Source organism: Melitaea cinxia, chromosome 5 (genome assembly GCF_905220565.1).
Source record: "Melitaea cinxia chromosome 5, ilMelCinx1.1, whole genome shotgun sequence".
NCBI classification, from domain to species: Eukaryota; Metazoa; Arthropoda; class Insecta; order Lepidoptera; family Nymphalidae; genus Melitaea; species Melitaea cinxia.
The window spans coordinates 14490521-14516510 of record NC_059398.1 but is presented as its reverse complement, the minus strand read 5'-3'; the positions used below and the strand labels follow the sequence as shown (position 1 = coordinate 14516510).

Sequence of the window (25990 nt, the reverse complement as noted above, 5' to 3'; positions counted from 1 at the left end):
TAATTATTTGGGCGGGTAAATGGGAATTACGCATTTATTTTGGGATGACGCCAAACCTAAATAACAAAGCTTGGCAAATCACTCCTGACTGCTTTGCAACACTTGACTATTTAAATACAGGGCTATTCGATGTCGCACAAACCACTTTTGCTAATTTATCTAAAATTTTCCTTTACATTTTTTATGAATTTTTTTATAGTTATTTGTTTTTTTTATTTATTGCGCTTTAAAAATATAAGATTTTTTAAATACTCTTGTTATAATTATTATACAACTAGCGACCCGCCCCGGCTTCGCACGGGTGCAATGCTGATACTAAATATACTACAGAAAGTCTTTATTTATAGTGTGAAGCTAGCTTATAATAAAAACAACATTCAAATATGCGTCGTCAGATTACACGTTGTTACAGAATGCGTTGAAGAAATAAAGGTTCACTGCTCGTTCCCCGTAGGTGATAGCGTGATAATATGTAGCCTATATGTTGACCCGATTTCTTAATAATATTCGTGCCAAATTTTAAGTAAATCCATGCAGTACTTTTTGAGTTTATCCCGGACATACATACAGACAAACAGACAAAAATTCTAAAAACCATATTTTCGGCTTCGGTGTGGATTGTAGATCACCACACCCCAAGTATTCTTTTAAAAAAATATTCAATGTACAGTTTTGACTTTCCTACCATTTTATTATATGTACTAGCGACCCGCCCTGGCTTCGCACGGGTGCAATGCTGATACTAAATATACTACAGAAAGTCTTTATTTATAGTGTGAAGCTAGCTTATAGCATGGTTATTAACATAATAACAACAACATTAAAATATGTGTCGTTAGATTACGCGTTGTTACAGAATGCGTTGAAGAAATAAAGGTTCACTGCTCGTTCCCCGTAGGTGATAGCGTGATAATATGTAGCCTATATGTTGACCCGACATCTTAATAATATTCGTGCCAAATTTGAAGTAAATCCATGCAGTACTTTTTGAGTTTATTCCGGACATACATACAGACAAACAGACAAAAATTCTAAAAACCATATTTTTGGCTTCGGTATCGATTGTAGATCACACCCCAAGTATTCTTTTTAAAAAAATATTTAATGTACAGATAGATATGTTTTGAGTTGTACAGCAGGAAATATCATGCTCAAAATCTGGAGCAGCTCGACTGGGGGGTACCTCGTCCTTGCAGAGGATCACAGCTAAGTAATACTGCTTTCAAGCAATACTGTGTTCCTGTGGTGAGTAAGGTGACCAGACCTCCTAGGGGAATCGGAGTAGGGTCTACAACGCGCTTGCGATGCTTGTAATGTTACAGGCGTCTTCAGGCTACGGTAATCGCTTACCATCAGGTGGGCCGTACTCTTGTTTGCCGACCTAGTTATATAAATAAAAAATCCTCATTGTAAATAAGCAATGTTTAATGTGTTAAGCTATGTTTAATGTGTGTTTGTGTTGTACTTGTGTTGTATAATATAGTAAGTAAATAAGTATATAAATAAAATATTCTTTTTGTAGCTTTGCATAAAACTTGGATGGAAGCCACCACGCACAGCGTGGGATATATTACCCATTGTGGTATCAGCTGATGGCAAAGATCCTGAATACTTCGACATTCCTCGTGAAATAGTGATGGAAGTAAAAATGGAACATCCAACGTAAGTCCTAATAAAATTAATATAATTAGTGCGAAAGTTTGCGAGAATAAATGGATAGTTCGACGTTTGTTCTTCCACTCAAGAACCTTGAATTGTTTATAATAAAACTTGTTATTTAGATAGCTATATAATTAGAAAGATAGGTAATACATAGGGAACTTTATAACCCAAAATTCCCACAGTATTAGAAATTACATAGGTAAAAGTGAGGCGCAACTAGTAAACAATATTTTTAAAAACTAATATTTCCATTGAATTGCTAATGTTCTAAACTAATTAATAGACTTAAGTATGAACTTGCTAATTTGTATACCTTAAAACTTAAAGAATTGGGAGTTCTGTTAAAGTTGTAATTAATGATGCCAATTCTTAGTTAACCCACGGCTAAAATTCTTAACATAATTACTTTGTACTTTTACAAGTTTGAACGTGTTGTTTAATTATAAACGCTTGTGTAAACCTTTCAAAATAACCGCTAAACAGTCACGTAAAAAAAAACTCAAATACTAAGATTAGTTGTTATATATTATAATGAAAACCTATATATATATTATATATATATTATGATGCTAACCTAACCTAAAAAAATATAATATTATATTGTAAAAGGCGTAAGAAAAGCGAAGAAAATCGCGCAAACAATAAGAAATTTAAAACGTAACAATTATTATAACTTCATGCGTTAAGATGTTCGCATGACAAAAAGATCTATCGTGTCAATTAAACATTATTTTACATACTAATTTATAATCTTTTCAGATATGATTGGTTCAAAGACTTAGATTTGCGATGGTATGCTTTGCCCGCCGTTTCAAATATGAGTCTCGATTGTGGTGGACTAGTTTTCACTGGAACTGCCTTCAACGGTTGGTACATGGGCACTGAGATTGGCTGTCGTAACTTCTGTGATACCAACAGAATTAATATTATCAAGGTAAATATCCGTATATTACTCGAGTACCACTGTTTTCTGATAAAACACGAATATTATTATAAATTATACAATAATGAATATTATTATAAATTATACAATAATGTGTTTTATATGATAGCAAATGGCTTTAGTTAATGTATTGAATAAGCATAGTAATTAACTCAGTAATTGATAATAAATATAAGTTAATTTTAATTAAGTACTACAGTTATGTTATTTATATTTTATAGAAGATTTTTTTTATATAATCGAATGTGTGTAATTTTTAAATTGAAAAACACTTTTATTTTTTCACTAGGAGAATGGTAAGTGGAACAGCCAAAATTGTATATAATATGTTTTAATAGCGAAAATATATGTTAAAACTCATAAGTAAAAAAAAAGCGTAAATTCGAATTCAGAACAATAATATTCTGTCCACAGAGCGTTGCGAATAAAATGGGTCTAGACACAGATTCCTACGTTTCGCTGTGGAAAGACAAAGCGGTTGTGGAAGTTAATATTGCGGTGCTTCACAGCTTTCATAAAGACAACGTGTCCATTGTAGACCACCACTCAGCTTCGGAACAATTTATAAAGCATATGGATAACGAGAACAAAAGCAGGTAATCGAGTGCTTTAAAAATTTTAATTTCAGGAACATTTAAAGCAAGTTATTTTTAACAAAGGTATTTGTTAAAAATAACTTGCTTAATTTTAAATAAAACAAAATCATAAGTTGTAATTTAACTCAAAATGGTTGGCGTTATTTTATCACACAAATAATATTTTTTATGTAAATTTTAACTTCACGTCCAGATGTTGTATTAGTTTTTTTTTCTATAGATATCGTTGGATTTCGTATAATATTGTATTAACGCGGTTGTACCATACCGTTTTGTTAGGCAAAACAATTCAATTACTCTATCGCGTACCAAATTGGTGCTGTGTGGCTACGGCACTAAAGAATTTAGCCACCCCCTCTCTTCCCGTGGGTGTCGTAAGAGGCGACTAAGGGATAACAAGGTTCCACAACCACCTTGGAACTTACGAAGCCGACCGATGGCGGGATAACCATCCAACTGCTGGCTTTGAAATACACAGGCCGAAGACGGGCAGCAGCGTCTTCGGTGCGACAAAGCCAGTACTGCGGTCACCAACCCGCCTGCCCAGCGTGGTGACTATGGGCAAAACACATGAGTTCACGTTATTTTTGGCGTAAACTTGTGGAGGCCTATGTCCAGCAGTGGACTGTATAGGCTGTAATGATGTACCAAATTGGGTCTGAAATAAATTTCTCTTCCAGGGGTGGGTGTCCGTCAGATTGGATCTGGATTGTTCCTCCGTTGTCGTCGTCTCTTACTTCAGTATTTCACCAAGAAATGGTTTTGTACTATATGAGACCATCTTACGATTATCAAGTGAGTTAATAAGAAAATATTTTAATCTATATAAATAAAAATTAATGTTGCCAAGCGCATAACTTAAGGATTCTCAAATGGCTCGACCAATTCAACAAATTAATTTTTTGTATGTTCCTTAAGGCCCACGGAAGGTTTTAATAAAAAAAAAAAAAAAAAATTTTTTACTATTATTTTTTGACAGAACGTAGTCTGTCCGGGCACCTAGTCTTTAAATGTATTTAAAATTAATGATTTTTGTATCAAGGTAATTGAGAATTAGCTGATGGCGTTAAAATTTTAGTAGTACCTAGTTGAACAAAATTAGGTAATAGCTGGAAAAATGTACGCATATTTTTACGAATAAAATACTAAGTATTATTATTTATATGACGCTAAGCCTGTGTAAAAAAAACTTTAAAACCCTTAAATTGTGTTTTATATACTTTTTTAACATAAAACTATTTTTAAAATTTGTTTCTCAAATAAGTTCTGTTATAGGAACCAGCATGGAAAACTCATCAATGGACAAAGAAAGATGGTGAAAAACCTAGAACCAGAAAGTTCCACTTTAAACAAATCGCTCGAGCCGTCAAGTTTACGTCGAAACTTTTCGGTCAAGCGCTTTCTAAGAGAATCAAAGCGACCATCTTATACGCGACTGAGACAGGCAAATCTGAACAGTATGCCAAGGAATTAGGAACCATTTTTGGTCATGCTTTCAATGCTCAGGTGAGTTTATAAATAACATGAGATACGCTTTTGTAGATAGATATCTTAATGACAATCTGTAATACGTTATTTTATAGAGCAATGAAGTTCTATACAGTACTGAATTTTTAGTTGGCTGTGTATATGTTAAAAGGATCAAAAAAAAATATTGAAATTACATTTTGATAAATAATATCAGAATAAATAAATAAATAAATTGGCTCAATTTTACTCCACTAAAATTTCGAATGTCAGTTGAGTTTATTCAAAAATAAATTCCTTAAATTTTTTAGTTTTCATGACAAAATATTATTATAAACTTAACTATATCTTCTAATTAATATCTTTTTTTTTTAATTTGCCCAATAGTATTCCCTTTAATACAATACCCAAACATTACAGTGATAGTTATAATTTACTGCATATATGACAAAAACCTAAAACAAGTTTGCTTCTGTATAGGATAAGTAGAAATACTACACGATAAGCGAACTATAACACTTTGCTGCAAACATGTACATGCAAATTGACTAGATAATATATTTAAATTCGAGTAAATACAGCACATGACAAGCACTGTTATAATCTATAAGAAACCAAAAATAATGAATATCTACCAATTATATCATTTCAATACAAGAGTATCAAGACAAGAGTCTTATTTATAAAATCCTTATTTAAAATTCACATTCAAATTAAATTTATTAGACACAACGAAATGCCAAGATACTCAGACGACGAAATAAGCTAGTGACACCTAAAACTAGAACCAATTATGGGAAAAGAGCAATAACATTTGAAGGAGCACAGCTATTCAATAACTTGTCAGATCATGTTAAGGTCGCAGACTCGATCACTGTTTTCAAACGGAGACAAACAATACATCACACAAAATGATATAGTTTGTCTACGAATTTCATCGTTTTATTTTTTTTCTCTTTCCTCCTTTTAACTTCTCTCAACGCGTTGGTTGTATGGTTTACAAAAATCACAGACCAGGTCTACCACCTACAGACTGGACTGTAACTAAATCTGTCATATAAGTGTTATTGTTTCTCATGCGTGTACAGTTCTAAATGAAAAAAATAAAGATCTTTAATCTTAATGTGTAGATTCGATTTATAGTCTTGATGAATATCGCAAAAGTTTGACAGCATAAATGGTTGACAATTTTTTTACTGTTTATTTATTTATTACTGTTGTTGATCAATAATGAAAACTTATTTTATATTATCTTGATTTTTAAATATATTTTATAATACTACAGTATTTAAGTGGATTTCAAAACACGTTTTAATTATTACATCATAAAACTTACATATAGACGTTATTATGCGAATTATTTACGAGTAGGTATTGTATTGTATTGTAGGTACGTTTAAGTCACCCGCTAACAAGCTTTCTTTGTTCCAGAATATTTTTATAAATGATGATTGTATTAAAATAACCTAAGTTGATTTATATTTCTAACATATAAACACTAAAGCAAGATTTTAGACCACACGACTGAAATAGAACTTCCTTAGGTCCATCTAACTTATATCTCCCTCTCAATTTCCGTTCGCCTCGCCCGATCACACTTTTTGTAACACTCTCGTCACACATTCACCAGCTTACGCCTCAAGTCAAGCGTGCGTAAAGAAGTTTTACTTCAAAAATGTTGATGTTTGTTTGATTAATTAAGCATAAACCTCTCAGTATCATCTTGCTCCACTCACATTACACTAACAGAAAATTATTTAAATAGCGTGGAATAAAAGTCCGAAAATTTTTGTATAAAAATTTCAAGCAATAAAATATTAAGTTAAAAAAACAAACTCCCACAGGTGCATGTGATGTCGGAATACGATGTGTTCTCGATAGAACATGAGACTCTCCTGTTGATCGTAACTTCAACTTTCGGCAACGGCGAGCCGCCTGCGAATGGCGAGGTAAATATATATGTATATTTATTTGTAGCCTTGTCAACTAGTCGAAACCACGTGGGAACTGCTCGCTTATATAATGCATACTGTGATGTTTTGTAGCCTAAATTTATAAAAAAGGGAGATTAAGAAACGAAAATTCGGAAATCATTAGTTTTGACCGCTTACATAAAAATGATAATACGTGCAGCCCTGTGACTTAAATTAACTAAAGAACGTTAAGCTATATTGAGATTATTATATTTAATAATTATTTTTTTTCTATATTAGTATACTAAGCTTTAATATAAAGTATAAATTTCGCAAGATTCTTAACTGAGTTAGTTTATTATTAAATTACAAAACAAATCAATTAAATTTTAAGCTGTCAGTGAAGTATTTCCTACATTACTAAACATGGGTATGTTATGTTGGACGAACGGCCCATGTTTTCATATTTAAAGAACATAAAAATGTCCGACATTCATACAAAGTGTTACTTTTCACAGATACATGATATTATGTTATTGCTTGGGTAAATAATGTTTATAATTTGCAGGACTTCGCTAAACACTTATTTCAAATGCTGTATAATGAGAAAAAGAGCTGGGGAGACCAAATCGATAGCGCTGGGTAAGAAATATTTTAAATATTTTTTTTATATTTTTTGTAGTTAGTACCTATTACAATACGAAATTAATTATTTTGAAATCTGTATGTATTTAGATACGTCTATTTCTTTGATATACACATATAGTGTGCACTGCGAATGAATAGTGGAATAATTACGGGCGTATAGTAACGTGGACACTTCTTTTGTCTTATATTGTTTTAAGAGAAAATTGTATGTTTAATTACTTTGACACATTGTTGTTGTGATTTTTTTTTTGTTTTATTTTATTATTTATATTTCAAACTGTATATAAAATAATAAATGTTCCTTAGTTTTACCTACATTGAACTAAATATTGATAATCTCTAATACATCAAAATACCATGGGTTTTTAACTGACTTTACTCATATAAAAATAGTAATTTATTTATCGAAGAAAAAACTAAAATTGTTGCAAAAGTTTTGAAATATATCGATCATAAACATACAAATTATGTCTAACATTGCCTAACGCTAGAAGTCGCCTTTTATTTCTATTAAGCATGATGTATCTGCCTGTAAGTGTTTGTTACACCTAGATTAAATTCTGTATACTGTGTATTTTTGTTTTTGTATGTATTGATGTAAACAAATATTGGTGGATCAATGAATAAATAAACATTATTTAATAACGGGGTATTTATCATGTTTTTTAATTTTTATTTTGCGTTACTCGATATTTCGACATTATCTACGAATATGTTGTTCACGAAACGACGTATGTATTCTTAAATCTGTTTAAAAAAACATGGTAATTATCCATTTTTTTAATAATTTTAGAAATAAAAATCACCAAATGCCAATTTTAAATCTTATAAACTCATTATATTTTTATATTATATTAAAATTTATATAAAAAAGGTATATTTTCTTATAATAAGTTTTCTTTTATAGAATAAATAATAAAATACCCACACCAAAGACATTAATGCGCACTAACAGTCTCTTGACGCCGAGCCTAGAATACAAGAAACAGTTTTCAAGAATGGAGTCTAGAAATACAAACTCCACTGATTACAAAAGGCAACTATCACGGTTGGAATCTAATAAGAGTGAGTATTTATTACTATTCTTTATTTAATTATTATTTTTACATTCTTTTCAGTAGCTGTTTTTCACTTAATTTTTACTTTATTCAGTTTAGTATTGAAGTAGTATAAAAAATCATCAATAAAAATTATTTCATCAGGTAACATGACTGCAACATCATCTGCGGAAAATATTGGACCGTTAAGCAACGTATGTTACGCTGTATTTGCCCTGGGCTCAAGTGTTTATCCAAAATTCTGCCAATTTGGCAAAACGGTGGACAAAATTCTAGAAGATTTGGGAGGTGAGAGAATTCTAGACCTCACTTGTGGTGATGAAATGAGCTGTCAAGAACAACAATTTCGCGCTTGGTCATCCAATATATTTCATGTATGTCTTTTTTCAAATAAATTTATTATTTAACTTTATTTTACGATATATGTATAACATGAGATAATTATTCTAGGTGGCTTGTGAGACTTTTTGTATAGAAGAGAATGATATGGTAAAAGATGCAAAGAAAGCTTTTGGTAGAATGCCACTCACTGAAGAAACTGTTAGATTTAGTCGAGCTGATAAAAAGAGCGAAATGAAAACTGCCCTTGAACAAAGCTGTAGAAAACACTTAATAACTTGTAAAATTAATGAAATAAAACATCTCGGTGAAAATACTACTGATCGTGCAACAGTCTTTGTTGAAATGAAAGCTAACGTGAGTGTGACGCGTCCATTAAACACATATATGCTTACAAGTTACTTAGATCCATCAAATACATTGTAAGTTTTTTTTTAGGATGAACTTAAGTATGACCCCGGCGATCACGTTGGCATTATGGCTTGTAACCGAAAAGAAATTGTAGATGCAGTATTAGAAAGGCTTAGAGGTGTAGATAATTTTGACAAACCAGTACAACTTCAAGTCATGAAAGAGAAACTTACCCCAAACGGTAAAATATTTTTTTCTGGCAAAATTATCGACATAGTTTTTACGGATTTAAATTTCAATACCATTAATACCATTTCTCATTTTAGGCGCTGTAAAGACTTGGGAACGTCATGAGCGTATACAAGCTTTGTCAGTTCGTGAAATTTTCACGCGTTTCCTCGATATTACGACTCCGCCATCAACAAAAGTTTTAAAATACTTAGCTACAGCTTGTAGCGATCAAAATGAGGCTGATTATTTAAGAGAACTCATTGAGGTATGAACAAAATCTTCGTAAATTTTATGTTTTTAGTTATTTCACTGTATCAATTATTAGAATCTAAATTTTTTTTAGAACACTAATATGTTCGATGATTGGCGACATCACTATTTTCCACATTTAGGAGAAGTATTTGCTCAAGTTTCATCCTGTAGACCTCAAGCTTCTTTACTGGCATCATTGTTACCTCCTCTACAACCCAGATTCTACTCCATATCTTCAACGCCGCTAAGAGATGCAAGAAAAATTCATATCACAGTTTCCGTTGTAGTGTATAAGACACAAAGTAAGTTAAAGTTATTGACTTAGTTTTGACATAAGTATGTACTTGAAATGCGTAAAAATCTACAATATTTTTTTTTTAATTTTAGATGGCGAAGGAAATACCCATTACGGCGTTTGTTCAAATTACTTACAAAGTCTAAAACCGGGTGATAATATCTTTGTTTTTATAAGAAGGTAAAAAAATTAATAAAATAAATAAATCAATTTATATCGTATATACAAATTTTATTACTGTTTATTAAGCGATAAAACTATAATAATGATGAAATTTATGTTTCTGCAGAGCACCTACATTTCACATGCCGCAAGACATATCGGTACCTCTAATATTAGTGGGACCTGGTTCTGGCATAGCACCTTTTAGAGGTTTCTGGCATCACAGAAAATGTCAGATAAAGAAACAATCAAATCATAAGAAAGTGGGTCCTATATACTTATTCTTTGGATGCAGATACAAAGGAATGGATTTATATAAAGATGAAAAAGAAAAGGCACTAGCTAAAGGAGTTTTAACAAAATCATTATTAGCACTATCAAGGGAAGAGGGAGTTAATAAGGTGAGTTAAAAATTATTTTACTATAGTATAAATAATATGTATATATGTTTAACTAGTAGCTATCTCGATCGATATAAAGTAATAAATATATTATTAAATTATTTTATTAAAATCATACGATTATATTTACAGAAATACGTGCAAGCACTTCTTGAAGACGAAGGCGCACAAATAACACATATGCTACTAAAAGAGGGCGGACACTTTTATGTTTGTGGGGACTGTAAAATGGCTGAAGAGGTTCAACATAAATTAAAAGAAGTTATTAAGACACATGCAAAATTGTCAGAAGAAGAAGCTGACGACTTTATATTATTCCTAATGGTATGAATAAAATATCAATGAATATTATTCAAAAGCTTCGGAATATTAAATAGTAACCTTTGAGTTTTTTAAATTTAAATGTTTATTTTAGGACGAAAATAGGTATCACGAAGATATATTTGGAATAACACTGCGCACATCAATAGTACACAAAGCTTCAAGAGAGACAGCGAAAAGAACTCGTCTTGAATCAGGATCACGACTTAGTCATATAAAGTAAATTTAACTTTTAGAAAGTTTAAGTTTATATTCGGTCTCAAATTAACTATTTTTTATATGACTGTAAAATAAAATTAATTTTTATTTATAAATGCTTAAGTGATAGAGAATTCTATTTGTAATACATAAAATTACAATTAAAACAGTTGGAGTTAAAAAAGCTATAAGATAATATTGTATTAAACGAATGAGATAAAAAATTAATCTAATAAATGAGATACATATTAAGTGATTTTTGTGTATATTTTAACTCATCAAAAAGTACAGCAGTTATATTTAAAAGTAAAATCCAAAAGTAGTGTTGATAGTGTTGGTCAACTTTTTCTTCTTACAACGTGATCATAAATTTCAATTTGGGTGTAACGAGGAGAATATACCCTCTGTTTGGTAGTATTCTGTCCAGGGTCTTGGTGGGGATCAGGACATAGAATCTTGTGGTCATGGCGATTTTGGAATAAGAGACCTCGATCTGGGTCCATAATCGGCTGTGAAAATAAAATGTATCATTCATAAAAAATGCCGGAATAAATACCATAATTTGAGTGAAAGAGCTCATTAGAGATCAATTAGCAGTAGAATATTGCCAGTCATAGTTCGAACGCGGTCAAATTTTGTACTTTGACCCTTTTTACAGAAATAATATATATAATAATAGTAGTAATCAAGCTTCAAAATTATCAAGAATGAACTGAGATCTATACAACAGTATTGCTTGATTTTCTGCACAATGAATCGGTGACAGTGTATCAGCATCAGATGATCTGCTCTTAGCGTGTTATGTGGTATTATCCTCATAAAGTTTTGATTTTCACACAAATACATAATTGTAGGTTTTGTATCAATTTGTAATAAAAATTCTAATTTTGATTTAATTTTTTGATTCTATTTATTTAGAGTATCTCTTGTCCGTTGTTCATCTAATAATTGAAGTAACGTGTCTAAACTATGATTTGCAGGAAACTTTAACCACTAGTTCTAATTGAATTTGGAATTCGTTGAAATTTCACCCAATAGTGGTAATTAAATGTGTCCAAATTCACCAAAGTAAAGCTTCAAATATACGAGGACAAACTGACAAGATAATTATATTTGTGCGCATAAAAAAATAATAAATAACTATAATAATAATTTTGACAAACATATAACCGTCTATTTTTATGATAGACTTATAAAAATACAAACATAGACAAATATGTTTTAGACCCAGTGTAAGAACTAGAATCTAATTCATACCCCTGGAGCAGAAAGCAGGGCACCAACGTGTTTTTTAATTAGAACAGAAATTTATTTTTAAACCTGTGGAACTAAAATTAACTTTTAACAAATTCTAGTAGAAATGAATATTCTGTTCTGTTTGCAATATCTGTGGGTGTCTGTCAATCCAAGGCTGTCATTAATAAATTTTCATCATTAAATAATTTGTGCTCGACGCGTTAGGGCGTAATCGTAAGGTAACGCAGCAACAATTTAAGTAGTTTATATAAACTATACTAATCTTAAGTAGCGTGACAGATTAAACTTTTAATCCTATTTCTTCATAAAAGATATTATATTTGCCGCATTGGCGCAACGGTCGCAGCACTGGTTTGTGGCTGTTACGCTGGTGGTTGTGCGTTTGATCCCCGCACATGACAAACATTTGTATGGGCCGTACGGATGTTTGCTGTGGTCTGGGTATTTGTGCAGTTTTCGTGGGTCTCCCCAACGTGCCTCGGAGAGCAAGTTACGGCGTCGGTCCCAGTTGTTATCATGTACACCTGATAGCAATCGTTACTCATAGCAGGGAATATATCCACCAACCATTGGAGCAGCGCGTGGTGGATTAAGCTCTGATCCTTCTCCTACATGAAGAAAGAGGCCTATGCCCAGTAGTGGGATATTACAGTTACAGGGTTGTGTGTACCATTCTATATATATATATATATATATATATATATATATATATATATATATATATATATATATATATAGAATGGTGTACACACACGTATACATATACTTATTAGACACTACAACTGATTGATATTGTACAATGCGAGTATAAATCAGTCAAATATTGTTTTTAAATTATAAGCCCACAAAAGAAGATAAGGGATAGTAAAGCTTTAAAATTATCAATCAATAATTTATAGTCATAGTGAAAACCATAAAACAATATTCATAACAAAAAAAAATTGATGGTATAAAATTTTCCCATTTTATCTTTTTCTTTCGGCACCGAACCGGAAATGGAATAACATTTCCAGAAGGAAATTTTATGAGGACTACCATCAACTGCAGATTTCATAGCTCCTCCAAAATTCAATTGAAAATATCCAATTCATAAAAACATAAATCACTTATTCTGCGCTTTTAAAATAGTAACGTTTTATTTCGCTGCCACCGTATGGAAATCCATTCTTTTAAAAAATAATTATTATACTGAAGGATATTAATGTATATACATTAAATATAGGTATTTTTAAACTAGTTTTAATTTTTTAACGGATTAGTCAGTCGGTCAGTCGGTATCATACTACTTCTAAGCAAAGGCATCCATATAGAAGGTTTTGGACTTAATCCATATCACTGCTTTATTGCGAGTTTGAGGATAATTTCTCAGCCATAAAAGTAATAATCGTTATCAAGCGTCTAAGATAACAACCGGGCCTCCGAACCATAGGACACCTCCAGACCAGAAACAAATATCCATATATACAAAAAAATATCTCGAGCCAAAATAATATATTAAATAAGCGGAAGACCATCCACTCAATACTATATAATCATAGTAAAAAGATATTTTAATAACCTTATAGTTTCTGCTAATATTGCTCCTCACGGTACCGTGTCTCCAGTGATAGTAACCCAAATCGCTGTTCCTCGGCCACAGCATTTTATTCGCTCGAAAAAATGGTCCCCAATCTTCTGATACGAGTCGATGCGCGTAATCTATGTAGCCAGATATTTCAAAACCGCCTTTGGTGAAGTGACGGATAAAAATCACCGACTGCAATACGTATTCAATGAATGTTAGATGAACGTGGAAATAAAACACGTGACTTCTTTTTAAACTTTTTTCGCAAATATTTTGCCAATGATTTTTCAGACGGCAATAGGTATATACTTGTAAAATGGAAGTTTATTTTGACGTTGATTTATTTCGAGTAACGATAACAAATGCGCTTGTAGCACCGGTTGTGTATTCAATTTCCGTTATTATGTCTGTTATACTTGTAAAAACGCTTTTTTGTACAATATTTTTATTAAGCTAGCTTACTCAAAGGTTTTAGACCTTTTGCTAATTGAACTAATAATTTTGTCTTAGCTGATGACCAAAGTTGAATAACTTTTGTTCTCTCTGTTAAACAAAATTCCTTTAAATTTTTTCAAATAACATCACGTACATATTCCTTTCGGAAAGCCATATAGCTACTTGTTAAGACTTTTATTTAGTCAGTGATCAGCTTCAGTCTTTCCGACTTCAAATCTCTTATTTAAATCCACTCAAACGCTTTTAAAGTTTTTAACTTATTTTGCATATTTATGCAGATGTTCGGCTTATACAGAGAATACTCTAGCGATTTTGGAACTGATGCTTAAAGTTTAAATCTTCAACGGCGTATGAAAAATTTTCTACTTGAGATATTACAATACCAATAATATCTTACGAGAGCATTTACTAAGTGTCCGAAATTTGTTAGTAAATTTCATAAATTTAGGTAGATTGGAAAGGAAGTCAAAATTTAAATTTTATAATCTTGTTCTATTAACATAATTAAGATAACGAGAATCTGCAATGGTTACAGCGACCAACAATTCTGCTAGTAGTTACGGGTTCGAATCCCATCTTTTCGGACACTAAGTTCTTATCCAACTGGAGGTCGTGGAGGGTGAATTATTTGAACCATTTATTAATCCCAGACACTACATGAAAGTATCTAATATATTTTTAGTTACTTAGAATGTGTTTTAATGTGATTCTCTTAATAACAAATCTGACAATGAGTATCGTGCATAGGAGATACACAGCTTAGAGCAAAAATGATGTCTTGTTTAAATTACCTGTAAAATTCCGACTCTATTTGCTCTTTCTCTTACCGCCAGTTCACGGTTAAAAGGATCGTCAATTTTGACCCCTTCACTCACGAGCACGTATGGCCTGACCACCGGATAAACAATGCTGTGTATGACAGCACGACGTGTGTAGAATTCCTTTTCTGTCAGTGTATCCCCATTGGCTCTATAGCGTAATTGAAAAAAGTCAACTCAAATTTTTCCCACAACTTGATTTTTCAAACACTAGCTAGTAATTCGTTTATAATAGCTTCAAAAAAGCTAAGAAACAATATAACATGGTGGTATTATTATTTATAAGTCTTACAAAGAAAAGTATGGTACTTATTGATTTTGCATTTATTTTATCTATTTTATTTTATTATTTATATTTGTGTGCAATAAATTTTTAATAAAATGGATTAATTCAAATAAAAGTTCTATATTTATCTTAAGCGCTTCGAATTCCGCTTATCTTTTAAAATACGATGTTCATTCCATTCTTCTGTATTCAATGCAAAATTTATATAGCAAAACAATAAAGTTCGAATACCCATGATGTGTGTTGAAGTAGATAAGTGATATAATTGCAAAACTGGCTTTTTCACTAGGTATGTAGTTAAACGAACGCTTAAGTAAGTTTGGATGCACGCGCTACTTGCCGTTCTTAGGAAAAAAAAATTAACATTAAAATGTCAACTCAAAGCCACTATTTAGAATAATAGAATTTTCTCGTACAACGTAATTTCTAAACATCAAGTCGATTTTAACCACTTATATTTCATTTATATCGCTTTATTATTTACTAGGATGAGATATATCTCATATAATATAATATATAATATTCATTAAAGACAGTTTTAAATAATTTTAATCCATATTTAAAGATTAGGTTAAATTTTTAGAATAAAATAATTCTAATTTGCTATTTTCCATTATAAAAATATATATTGAATATTCAAAATGGTTCATATATTATTTACCTATAACCAAGAGCTGCTATCGTTCGAGCAGTGCCAATACTTCTGAGATTACGCAGATCAGCAATTTCAATGAGTGAGTCTAAATAATCTTCCCATGTTTCGAAAGGGAGTAAACGTCTATCCGCCTCGACGGCTGGTGGGTATTCGTTTTTCTTCTCCGCCATCGCCATTATTACCAAATTATAAAATAAATGTAAAAGATACCAAGTGTTTCAAAATAAGATCATATTAAATAACTTGTGTCGGGTGATGTTTTTTACTATAATTTGTCACAAGTTTAATGATGTGTTTGTTATACTGACAATTTATACAGATACTTATATAATTTTGTGTTAAGATGAAAAAGGTTTTAAATGTTAATTTTTGTATGTATTTATTTAATTTCGGAAGACCTAAAGAAATACAAAGACAATATACAGGATGTCCGGTAATTAATGGATAACCCCGCAGGTGCTTGTGGAGGGGCACAGGGCCAACCTAGAAAAAAAATCTATCTGCAACGGTCTAGGATTTATTTAAAAAAAAATTCAATTTCAATTTTTTCTTTGTTCAAACTTTTGGGGCACTACGGCTGCAAATTCAATAATAGCGAATTGATTTTCTCTGGAAATAACCATGGATAATCGGCCTTGCTAACGCGCATTACAAAATATTTCTAGCCACAACTGTTTCTTTTTTTTTAATATTTAAAAATGAAAAATAGTGTATTCGAGTTTTTTATGATAAAGTTTGAGCACCTGTGGTATAATAAAAAAACGTAAACCTAGGTGGCCCATAGTTTAAAAAACATGCCTACTTCATGAAGTTTCTTAAATGGTATTTTACTCAATTTTTTATTGTCAAATTACCGAGTTATTGCTACCTGTGTTTCTCTAGTCCTATTTTTCTTATAACCAAAACAAATAATAAAATAAGAATTTCATTTCGAAAATCAGTAAAAGTGCATTTTGTGCCTATTAACAAGTCGTTCAAAAGAAGATGTATGTATATTAGAGTAGGTGGCAAACGATTTGAACGTTTATTATAAAACTAGATATTTGAAATTGTTGTTTAAATTATGAACAACAACCTAACCATCCTAAAATGCAGTTATGCGAGTTAGATTTAAACTATGATGACCTTTTTTACTCTGTAATACAGTGTTTGCAAGGAATAAATAAAAACTTCATTATTGCTATCATTAAAGACAATTCGTACAATTGAAGAAGTATTTAAATTTTCTCATGACCGTCTTAAACTATTTCCAGTAAAAGAAATTACATTTCCAAGACTAAGATTCTTTGTAAAGAATGGCTTACATTGATAGCTCGGTCGACATTTAATTCTATATAAGAACTCCTTTTTATTAGGAATCAAGATGTATACAACTTTTAAGTATGTGTTGTATTAAGGCCATAGAAAAAAGAGGTTTTAATAAAATATATTAAAAAACCTATAACTCTACAATCAAAAACAACCCTGTCTATTAACACACCATTTGTGTATTATTTGTTGTTAGTTCAGTGGCGATAGTCACTAAATCGTAGAGCTACTGCAATCTTTGATGGCATTCGAATGCAATGCGTATCAAGAATTTTAAGCGCTGCATACGCATTTATCTAATATTTTAATTTTTATTTTTATTGGTTACCTAATTTGTATACTTACTTTATTATAATTGCTTTTCTTCTTTAATAGTAATGATTTATCTTTACTGCTTTTCTATTTATCGTGTTTTGCTAATTTAACCAAACAAGTAAACTAATACAGTTCAATTAAAAATATATACGCTTCAGCCTGTAATATCCCATTGCTGGGCACAGGCCTCTTTCCCCATGTAGGAGAAGGATCAGATCTTAATCCACTACGCTGTTCCAATGCGAGTTGGTGGATATATTCCCTACTATAAGTAAAGATCGCTATCAGGTGTTTATGATTTCAACCGGGACCGACGGCTTAACGTGTTCTCCGAGGCTCGGTGGGGAAACCCACAAGGACTGAATAAACACCCAGATATGACATGCATGGTCACTACAATTGTCACGTGCGGGGATCGTACCCGCAAACGCCAGCGCAACAGGAACAAACCAGGGCTGTGACCTTTGTGCCAACGCGTCTTCAATAATACACACAATACAATACACTACATTTATACGGTACACAAATACACAATATTTAAACGGTACAATTATAATAATAGTACAATACAATTTAATCTATATTTGTACCGCTTCACTAAATTGATTTCTTTGTTGCTTTCCTATTTAACTTTTAGCGAATATTTTTCGACAACTTTTAAAGTACTCTCAGCAGGAGACCGAACGTGATTCGACTTACAACTTGAATTCGTATGCAGTTTTACGATTCAGATAAAATTAAAGATCGAAGGTCCTTACACTTTGTGAAGTTAGAAATGCTTATCTGAAATGTGAAAGGTTATGGGCCATAATATTATGCCACATAAAAAAAGTTCAGGAAGTGTGAACGTGGGATCCATGCTCGTAACAAATACTCCATACTTAACAAATATGTAACACCAATTCTGGTATTAAAGGTATTTTTTTTTAAAGTAAAACTTCTTCACGCACGCTTGACTTGGGGAGTAAGCTGGTGAATTCGTCACGAGAGCGTTACGAAAAGTATGATCGGGCGAGGCAAATGGAAGTTGAGAGGGAGATATAAGTTAGTGAAGATAGAAAGAGAGAGAGTTACCTTTCGTAATTTTATTTCAGTCGTTAAAGCAAATGGTCGAAGATCCGAACCTAAGTCGATGTTCACCGAGCTGATAATATAAACATACTTTAAAATAAACTTAGTATATTAGATAATATATTCAAAATGGGTTACCTACAAAATCCTGGACTGATTATTTTTATTAATTAAAAAAATCGTTGAAAATTGCAACATCAAGATAATAAGAAATTTCTAATCTGACTTGATAGTAGAACACGTATAGATAGGGTTCGTTCCACTAAGCGACAGCAACGACCGCAACACCTTTTCCATCGTTCCATCTAAGGCACGTGGTCGTCGCAAGCGATCACTCGATGTCATAGATGACGTCGATGTTCACGACCACATCGAGCCCACTTCGCCTACAAAATATAAGTGGGTCAGAGTAGTTTTACATCAAAACGTGACGGGAATTTAAAAATATATATAAGATAGAAGATATAAGATAATATTGTGAATGTTATTTCTAATTCGATTCGGCAAAAGCGCACCATTAAATTCCCGGGAATCCACGTTGAATTAAGTTTTACTCCCATCCATGCAAAATATTTACTCACGACCTCTACAGCTGTATGTTTTTACTATGCTACCATATTGCGAGCACACAGCTGACACCTGACAACGCTCAAATATGCGTTCGTTTTTACGTTAGTGGAACGGCATTTTCACTGGTTGTTATCGATGTCGTTGCGGGCTTTAAGTAGAATGGACCCAATGTGTAACCTTTGGGTTGCCTATAGCTATAAACAGGTATGTCGGTGCCAGTGTTTTTCTACATACCTGGCAATCCAGTAAAATAATAGGCTACCGAACGGCTGCACATTCTATATGTTTCATACTATCAAATCAGATTTCTTTTAAATAATTAAAAATAGTCAGTCCAGTTTTTTTTTTTGGAAAATCTTTTTTTAATATATTATCCAATATACTAAATTTATTATACAGTATGTTTCATTCTATTATCAGCTCGGTGAAGATCGATTTAGATTCGGATCTTAGACTAACATTTGTTTTTGGAGCTTACTCCTTTAAGAATCGATTTTCAAATAAGGCCCCCGGTATGAATACAATATTAGGAGTAAAATCTACTGAACGAGTGACCTCGCTACGTTTCTCGTAACGCCATCTATCGGAAAGATAAACTACTAAGAAAACGTCGTTCCTATTGGGTTCCGATAGACGACAACGTTTTCTAATAACGCCATCGGTCGATCAATAGATGGCTTTATTTGATTCGTTTATTTACCATTCGATATGGTATTAATATTTTTCTTAAACTAGTAAGCCTTTTTGTGCCTATTGAGACAGTCGATCTGAAAGAGAAAACTTCAGTGGTGCATCGGAGCTGACACATACATTTTTTTTATTTGACAAGAGTATTCTATAATTGATACTGCTCCTTGTATCAGTGCTCGTCAAAACTCACGACAAAAGTTACAAAAACATCGTCACCATCATCACTTCAGCCTATCGCAGTCCACTGCTGGACATAGGCCTGCACAATTTCGTGTCAAAAATGGCGTGAACTCGTGCGTGTTGCCCATAGTAACCACGCTAGGCAGGCGGGTTGGTGACCGTAGGGCTGACTTTGTCGCACCGAAGACGCTACTGCCCGTCTTCGGCCTGTGTAGCAGTGTGGCTCCGGCAGTAAAGAACATAGACACCTCTTTTCTTCTCGTGGGGGTCGTAAGTGGCGACTAAGGGATAACATAGTTCCACTACCACTTTGAAACTTATAAAGCCGACCGATGGCGGGATAACCATCCAACTACAAAAACATATATAAGAAAATTTTATGTAATCAAATTAATAATTGTAAAACTACACCTCTCCACACAGGAAAGAAATCTCATAGTTCTTATTCCACATTTCTAGGCAATAATTTTTCTCATTGTGGAATATTCTATCTCGTATAGTCTCAATCGTTTGGTGAATCGACTTACTTTCAGATGCAAATGTATTTGACTAGAAACCCAATTATTCTGAACTTCAATTATAATGCATAAAATGAAGCTAGCGAATGGATCTCATTTGCATATGAGCTTTAGCAATATTTAACTTAATATTTTTACTATGACTACCTTAAATAACTCGTAAAATCTTTTGAAAGTTATCTGAATTTAATATTGATTTTTTATAAAATATTTAAAAGGTATTTTTTTGTTTTATTAAAAATAAAGAAAAATAAAAACAATAAAACATATTTCAATACAACAATATAACCAAAGTTATATAAAAACAGTAATGGCGGTAAATCTCACAAGCGATGACATTACCAGACAAAGACGATCATGGAATGAATGTACACGAATCAGATAAATCATAAAACGTAAAAAAGTTAGATCAAGGTAAATGTTAGCGAGCTTCATAAGTCTAACCGAACTTATAGGATATCCGAATTAAAAATCTATTCGTCATTATAATTTCTATATAATAATAAAACTGTCCTATTTTCTTATTTATATTTCTTTTAGCTCTCCTTTTGTCTCTCTCTTATTTTGCGAAACTAACACATAATATGAAATATTTCGATATACAAAACCGATGTAATCTAAACACACAGACAAAATTGAAGTGTCTGTCTGCGATTTCTCAATTTCAAACTGTGTTTTTTCAAGTACATGATACTAAAACACACAAACGATTTTAAAAAAATTGTCTGTCTCTCTGCCTTCCTGCTAATTTTCGGAACGGCAGAAATATATTAATAGAGAATTTTTTTTATGGGACATTTAAAGGGAGATAGAGGGGGTTGTGAAGGAGTGTATAGGCTGATTTTTATCCCGGAATTCCTGCGAAATCGGGACTTACGCGGGAAAAACTGTGGTTACTGCGCCCGTTAGTACTAACCGCCCTGATACATGTAAAATAACCGTTAAAAATAAACGTTTTCTATAAAATACGACAATTTTTGCAAGCAAATGTATGCATCTATATTATAAAGCTGAAAAGTATTTTTTTTTGTTGTTTAAACGCCTTAATCTCAAGAAACACTTGTTCGAAGTAAAAAATTATTTTTATTTTGGTTGGAAGGACTATTGGTTATTTTTAGCTTTAAATCAACGCCGTTGAAACCGCGTGGCATAGCTAGGATTAGCCTTCTTTCATAGTCGGATAAAAATTGCAACTATCTACATTCATATGCAACGGGTTCCTAACATTAAGTCCTCGTTAAATTAAAAATTCGATAAATTGAAATATTTTGTCCTTCCCTTGTGTTTTAACTTAACGAGATTTTCTACACAACAACACTCAACCACAAACATTGTATTATAATATTTAATACCGCAAGTATTCGTATTTGTACCAAGCGTTCTTGTACAAAAATTAAAATATTCACTCCAATCTTCTTTCTCATTTTTCTTTTATAAGTGTTGTTTTTCTAAGTGTTCTGCTTTTTCAGTTACCTATATAATAATCACAGAACAACAACAAAAAATAAAAAAAAATAAGTCAGTTTGAGTTTTTCTGTAATTGCAGATGGGGTTTTATTCGTGCTAGTAAAAAATAATGCTTCTAAACTTATTTACTGGTAAAGTTACGGCAATTTTATTCGGCTCTGTTTCTGGAATAATTTTATGCGATTCGCATTTTATTTTTAATACTACGATAGGAATTTGGAATGAAGAACCGCTGCCTAAATGTACTTTGAGTTTTAAAAAAGTTATTTATTTATTTTTGATAAATTTAATATTTTTATACATCAATATTTATCGTTACCGAAAATCAGCAATGGTATATTAGATATTTTAATAACGTTTTTTTCGTAGTTCAAGTATGTTGTAAAGTCTTTATGTGTAATAAACTTTTATACCTAAAATACTATAAGTACATTATAAGTTCTAATGTTAACCTATTTGCTTGATAATCTTATGTTCAAAATTAAAATTTTGTTTATTATGGATTTAAATAATTGTAAGACTGAAATGTACAAGCAGATAGATATACCTATGTACTTAATTAAAAAATGTATTGGCGTTATTATAAAAATGCATGTTTGAGATTAAGATGTCACTATTCTGTGGATCAGTATTCGTAGATACGTATATACCACTCAAAATGTCTTCCGAAATATGTAATCTTTCTCACGACATTTCCCTCCACAGTTGAGGATAGAAAGAAGGTAGGTAAATATTTAAACGAAGTGTAACACTGGTACAAGAATACACGTACAACCTAAAAACGATCATTAAATATTTAAATTTAACTTTTGAGACTTATGCTACGTCATGTATGCAACTGAAATTTTTACTACTTTTTTTTTTTGCTATGCGGAGTGTATGAAAAAAATTGTATTTTGTTGTAGCTACTTGTTACTACAAACATTCTAGAATGATCAGAAGTCACCATCAGTTGAAATTTTATCATTTATAAACGCACTTTTTAATATTTCTACTTGATTACATTGTCATATTAGTATAAAGTTAATAATATGTTGATCAATTTGGCTCCAAAATAAAACTAAATATAAATTTGCATGTACTTTAGATTCAAACGATAAATAGATTTCAGTATGAAAGCTTAAGATCGCTTATTTAATCGTCATAATTATTAAATAGTGCAGTTATGACGAAACCGTTCATTTTTAATTTCTCTATGTAAAATTTAGAGTACCATATATAATTTAGACTCACTACTAAAATTTTTGTAACGTAAATGAAAATCACATATTTTGCTACCTAAAGACTATATACCTGTCTTTGTCTTTTTTTCAATTTTCTATATTCATATGACTTGTGTCATTTTCGAGTACAGAGTTAAAATGTGAAATTTATTAAATGACCTCGCTCAAATTAAATATTTAGTTTTAGAAAAATGAACAAAGTTATCTTTTATTCATTTTTTAAAATTAACCACAAATCGAAAACTACTCGTATTTGTTTTAAGAAAAAAAAAAAAAAACATCTTCGGTCTATTAAGTTCTTAGTTTTTGTTTCTTATACGGCATGGGTTTTGCAAGTTCGGTAAAGATACATATATGTAGATATACCATATTATAAAGGCTATCGAATAACTGTTTTATTGATTCGATGACACACCGAATTTATATATTATTTTCGCACCGTGTTTCAATTGAAGGGATGCTGCGTAAATAATTCCAGTATAAGACGTGTCCCCTTACGTAGCGTTATATGAGATTAATATATATTGGTAAAACTGGCCGTGTTATTATATTTATAAGGGTTGTGTATAGTTTCCATCGGTAATTTTTATTTAAATTCACACATCTTTTGGAGTTAGATTTTTTTACACTAGAATATGCAATAATATTTTAAAAATACTAATAATGAAGTCATTATTCTATTTTTGTAATGGCCTGCTTTCTGCCGTGTTTTCTGGGATCAATTGTAGCCCCTAGTATGTGAATAACACATACCTATCCTATGATACGATTCAGCCTGTAACATCTCATTGCTGGGCAGTCCTCTTTTTCCGTGTAGGCGAAGGACCAAAGCTTAATCCACCACGCTCCTCCCTTGCGGGTTGTCGATATACGTATTATTTATATGTACATTTCCAACAAAAAGTATGTTTATATCAACTGTCATCAATAACACACAGAGAAACTTTGAGAGAAAGAGAGAGATTATTCACCAAAAAAAAAGAACGGAAAAATTATCAATTTTACTAGACGTGAATGGTAAGTACTAGTTTTTCATTGACCTTGAGTTACATTCAGATATGTACACCTATTTGAACAAATTAAATTTAAACGTCTCCTACACATTCAATCACTCTCAAAATATACTTGAAACTCAATTTATACTATCTAATTACAGTAGACACTTATATCACCCTTCCCCTTCGAAGTCCTAATGAGATGTATGTATGTATTTGTACTTGTATAGAACGTATAAATTGTATCGCTCGATTCAATGTAATCTGTGTGTTATAAATGGGATATTGTGAACTACATTGTCAAGAAAATTGAAGCTTACAAGTTTATTAATCATACTTTAACATATAGAGCATTTGCTCTGTACTGGATTATTTAGGATAAAACATAGATGAATGTTGTATGAAAAGAGATTCATACAATAAAATATTTAGATTGCTAGTATTTTTACACGCTTTTTATTATCTTCACCTATATGTTTTATTTTTGTATGCTTGCAACCGACTCCTTTGGACTTATTTTTTACCCACTTCAAACGTCAAGATTTCATTTAAACTTAGTAGACTTATCGAGGACCGGTGACAATACAAAAATTTAATAAGATTATTCCGTTTGATTTTTATTTATAATATAGTTTTTTTTAAACTATTATTCATTATTCATTTCAATGAAATTCGATTAGTCTATGGTATATGTGGCAATTAATCATTATTTTAAAAATTTAAGTGATTAACTCCAGTTGACTTTGCTCGTCTTTTAAACGCCAAACTCTTGAAGTATGAATGTAGCGTAGAGGACTACTACTCACTATTATTGATTAATACTAAAGTGTTGCTATCTGAAGAACCAAAGGGTAGTAAGATGAGCAGTGGCGTAGCGAGGTTAGCTCGCACTCGGGGCACGACTTCTTAGCTCCCCCATTCGAAAACCATATCATATATCCAGCATTTTTTTTTGTTTTTAGGACCATTTGTCCCTTTGTGAGTAGCGCCCTGGGTATGATGCCCCATCACCCCCACCCTCTCGTTACGCCACTGAAGATGAGAGTTCAAAGCAATACGAGAGGGAAAAGATTAGGTCGTGTATCTCTGTGTGAAAATCTGTTTGTCTAGGTAGAACAGAAATTCATAAAATCGTCTGCAGAATTATTAGCATACTTAGTATTTTTATTTAAAACAACAAGCCAACTTTAAAACTACTCGGTTCGTTAGGAACAAACATTTGATTGCGCTTATACCGTGCCTTTCGTACTTTCGCAAATGCAAACACGACCCTACAGCGAAACATTTATTTGATTTATATTCTGTATACTGTAGCTTACTAATGTACTGTTTTTGTTAGATTTCGCCTTTTGGGTCACCTATGTTGAAGTTGTAGTAAATATTTTAATAATACCTTTATGAGTTACTTGTTACACAATTTTATTTATATTAATGTACTTTTTACGATATTTTTTTTAAATTACAAGTATTATTTAAATAAAAATATATATTTTAATTAGCCGTAAATATTATAACTATGTGTTTTATGACACAATTTTTTAAGCCTACGTGATTATTAACACTATGATTTATGGGAAATGGGGTACCTATAGTTGTTACAAATAGCAAAGTGATAAATATCCATGATATAAAAAAGAAGGTGATTCTCAATTCGGATGTATTTCTTTTTTTAATTTTTTTTTTTTGTGTCACCTAAGAACTTTTTTTTAAGGTGGATTGATTTCAATTATTCTATTTTAAATGAAAGGTGGTGCTCGTCATGTGGTCTAATTCAAATGTA

At 31.6% G+C, this 25990-nt stretch overlaps 2 protein-coding genes across 2 annotated transcripts in view; one reads left to right on the top strand and one right to left on the bottom strand.

The window, feature by feature from the left end:
* The window catches only part of LOC123653673 (nitric oxide synthase-like), a 42858-nt gene extending 31765 nt beyond the window's left edge, over positions 1-11093 (top strand). Inside the window, exons 6-22 of the mRNA XM_045589668.1 lie at positions 1523-1662; positions 2422-2596; positions 3020-3201; positions 3882-3996; positions 4477-4707; positions 6513-6617; positions 7150-7223; positions 8137-8294; positions 8432-8661; positions 8738-8983; positions 9065-9218; positions 9304-9473; positions 9552-9762; positions 9848-9935; positions 10045-10318; positions 10451-10642; positions 10734-11093. Of these exons, the coding sequence (XP_045445624.1) occupies positions 1523-1662; positions 2422-2596; positions 3020-3201; positions 3882-3996; positions 4477-4707; positions 6513-6617; positions 7150-7223; positions 8137-8294; positions 8432-8661; positions 8738-8983; positions 9065-9218; positions 9304-9473; positions 9552-9762; positions 9848-9935; positions 10045-10318; positions 10451-10642; positions 10734-10862 (2874 nt within the window). The 3' untranslated portion in view covers positions 10863-11093. The remainder of the gene's footprint in view (positions 1-1522; positions 1663-2421; positions 2597-3019; positions 3202-3881; positions 3997-4476; positions 4708-6512; positions 6618-7149; positions 7224-8136; positions 8295-8431; positions 8662-8737; positions 8984-9064; positions 9219-9303; positions 9474-9551; positions 9763-9847; positions 9936-10044; positions 10319-10450; positions 10643-10733) is intronic.
* LOC123653674 (cilia- and flagella-associated protein 299-like) lies at positions 11092-16072 on the bottom strand. The gene is made up of 4 exons (XM_045589669.1): positions 15880-16072; positions 14906-15083; positions 13653-13850; positions 11092-11346 (listed from the first exon to the last, which is right to left on the bottom strand). Exons 1-4 carry the CDS (start codon positions 16047-16049, stop codon positions 11176-11178), a joined length of 717 nt encoding a protein of 238 aa, XP_045445625.1. The 5' UTR covers positions 16050-16072; the 3' UTR covers positions 11092-11175.
* Between the last annotated feature and the right edge of the window lie 9918 nt (positions 16073-25990).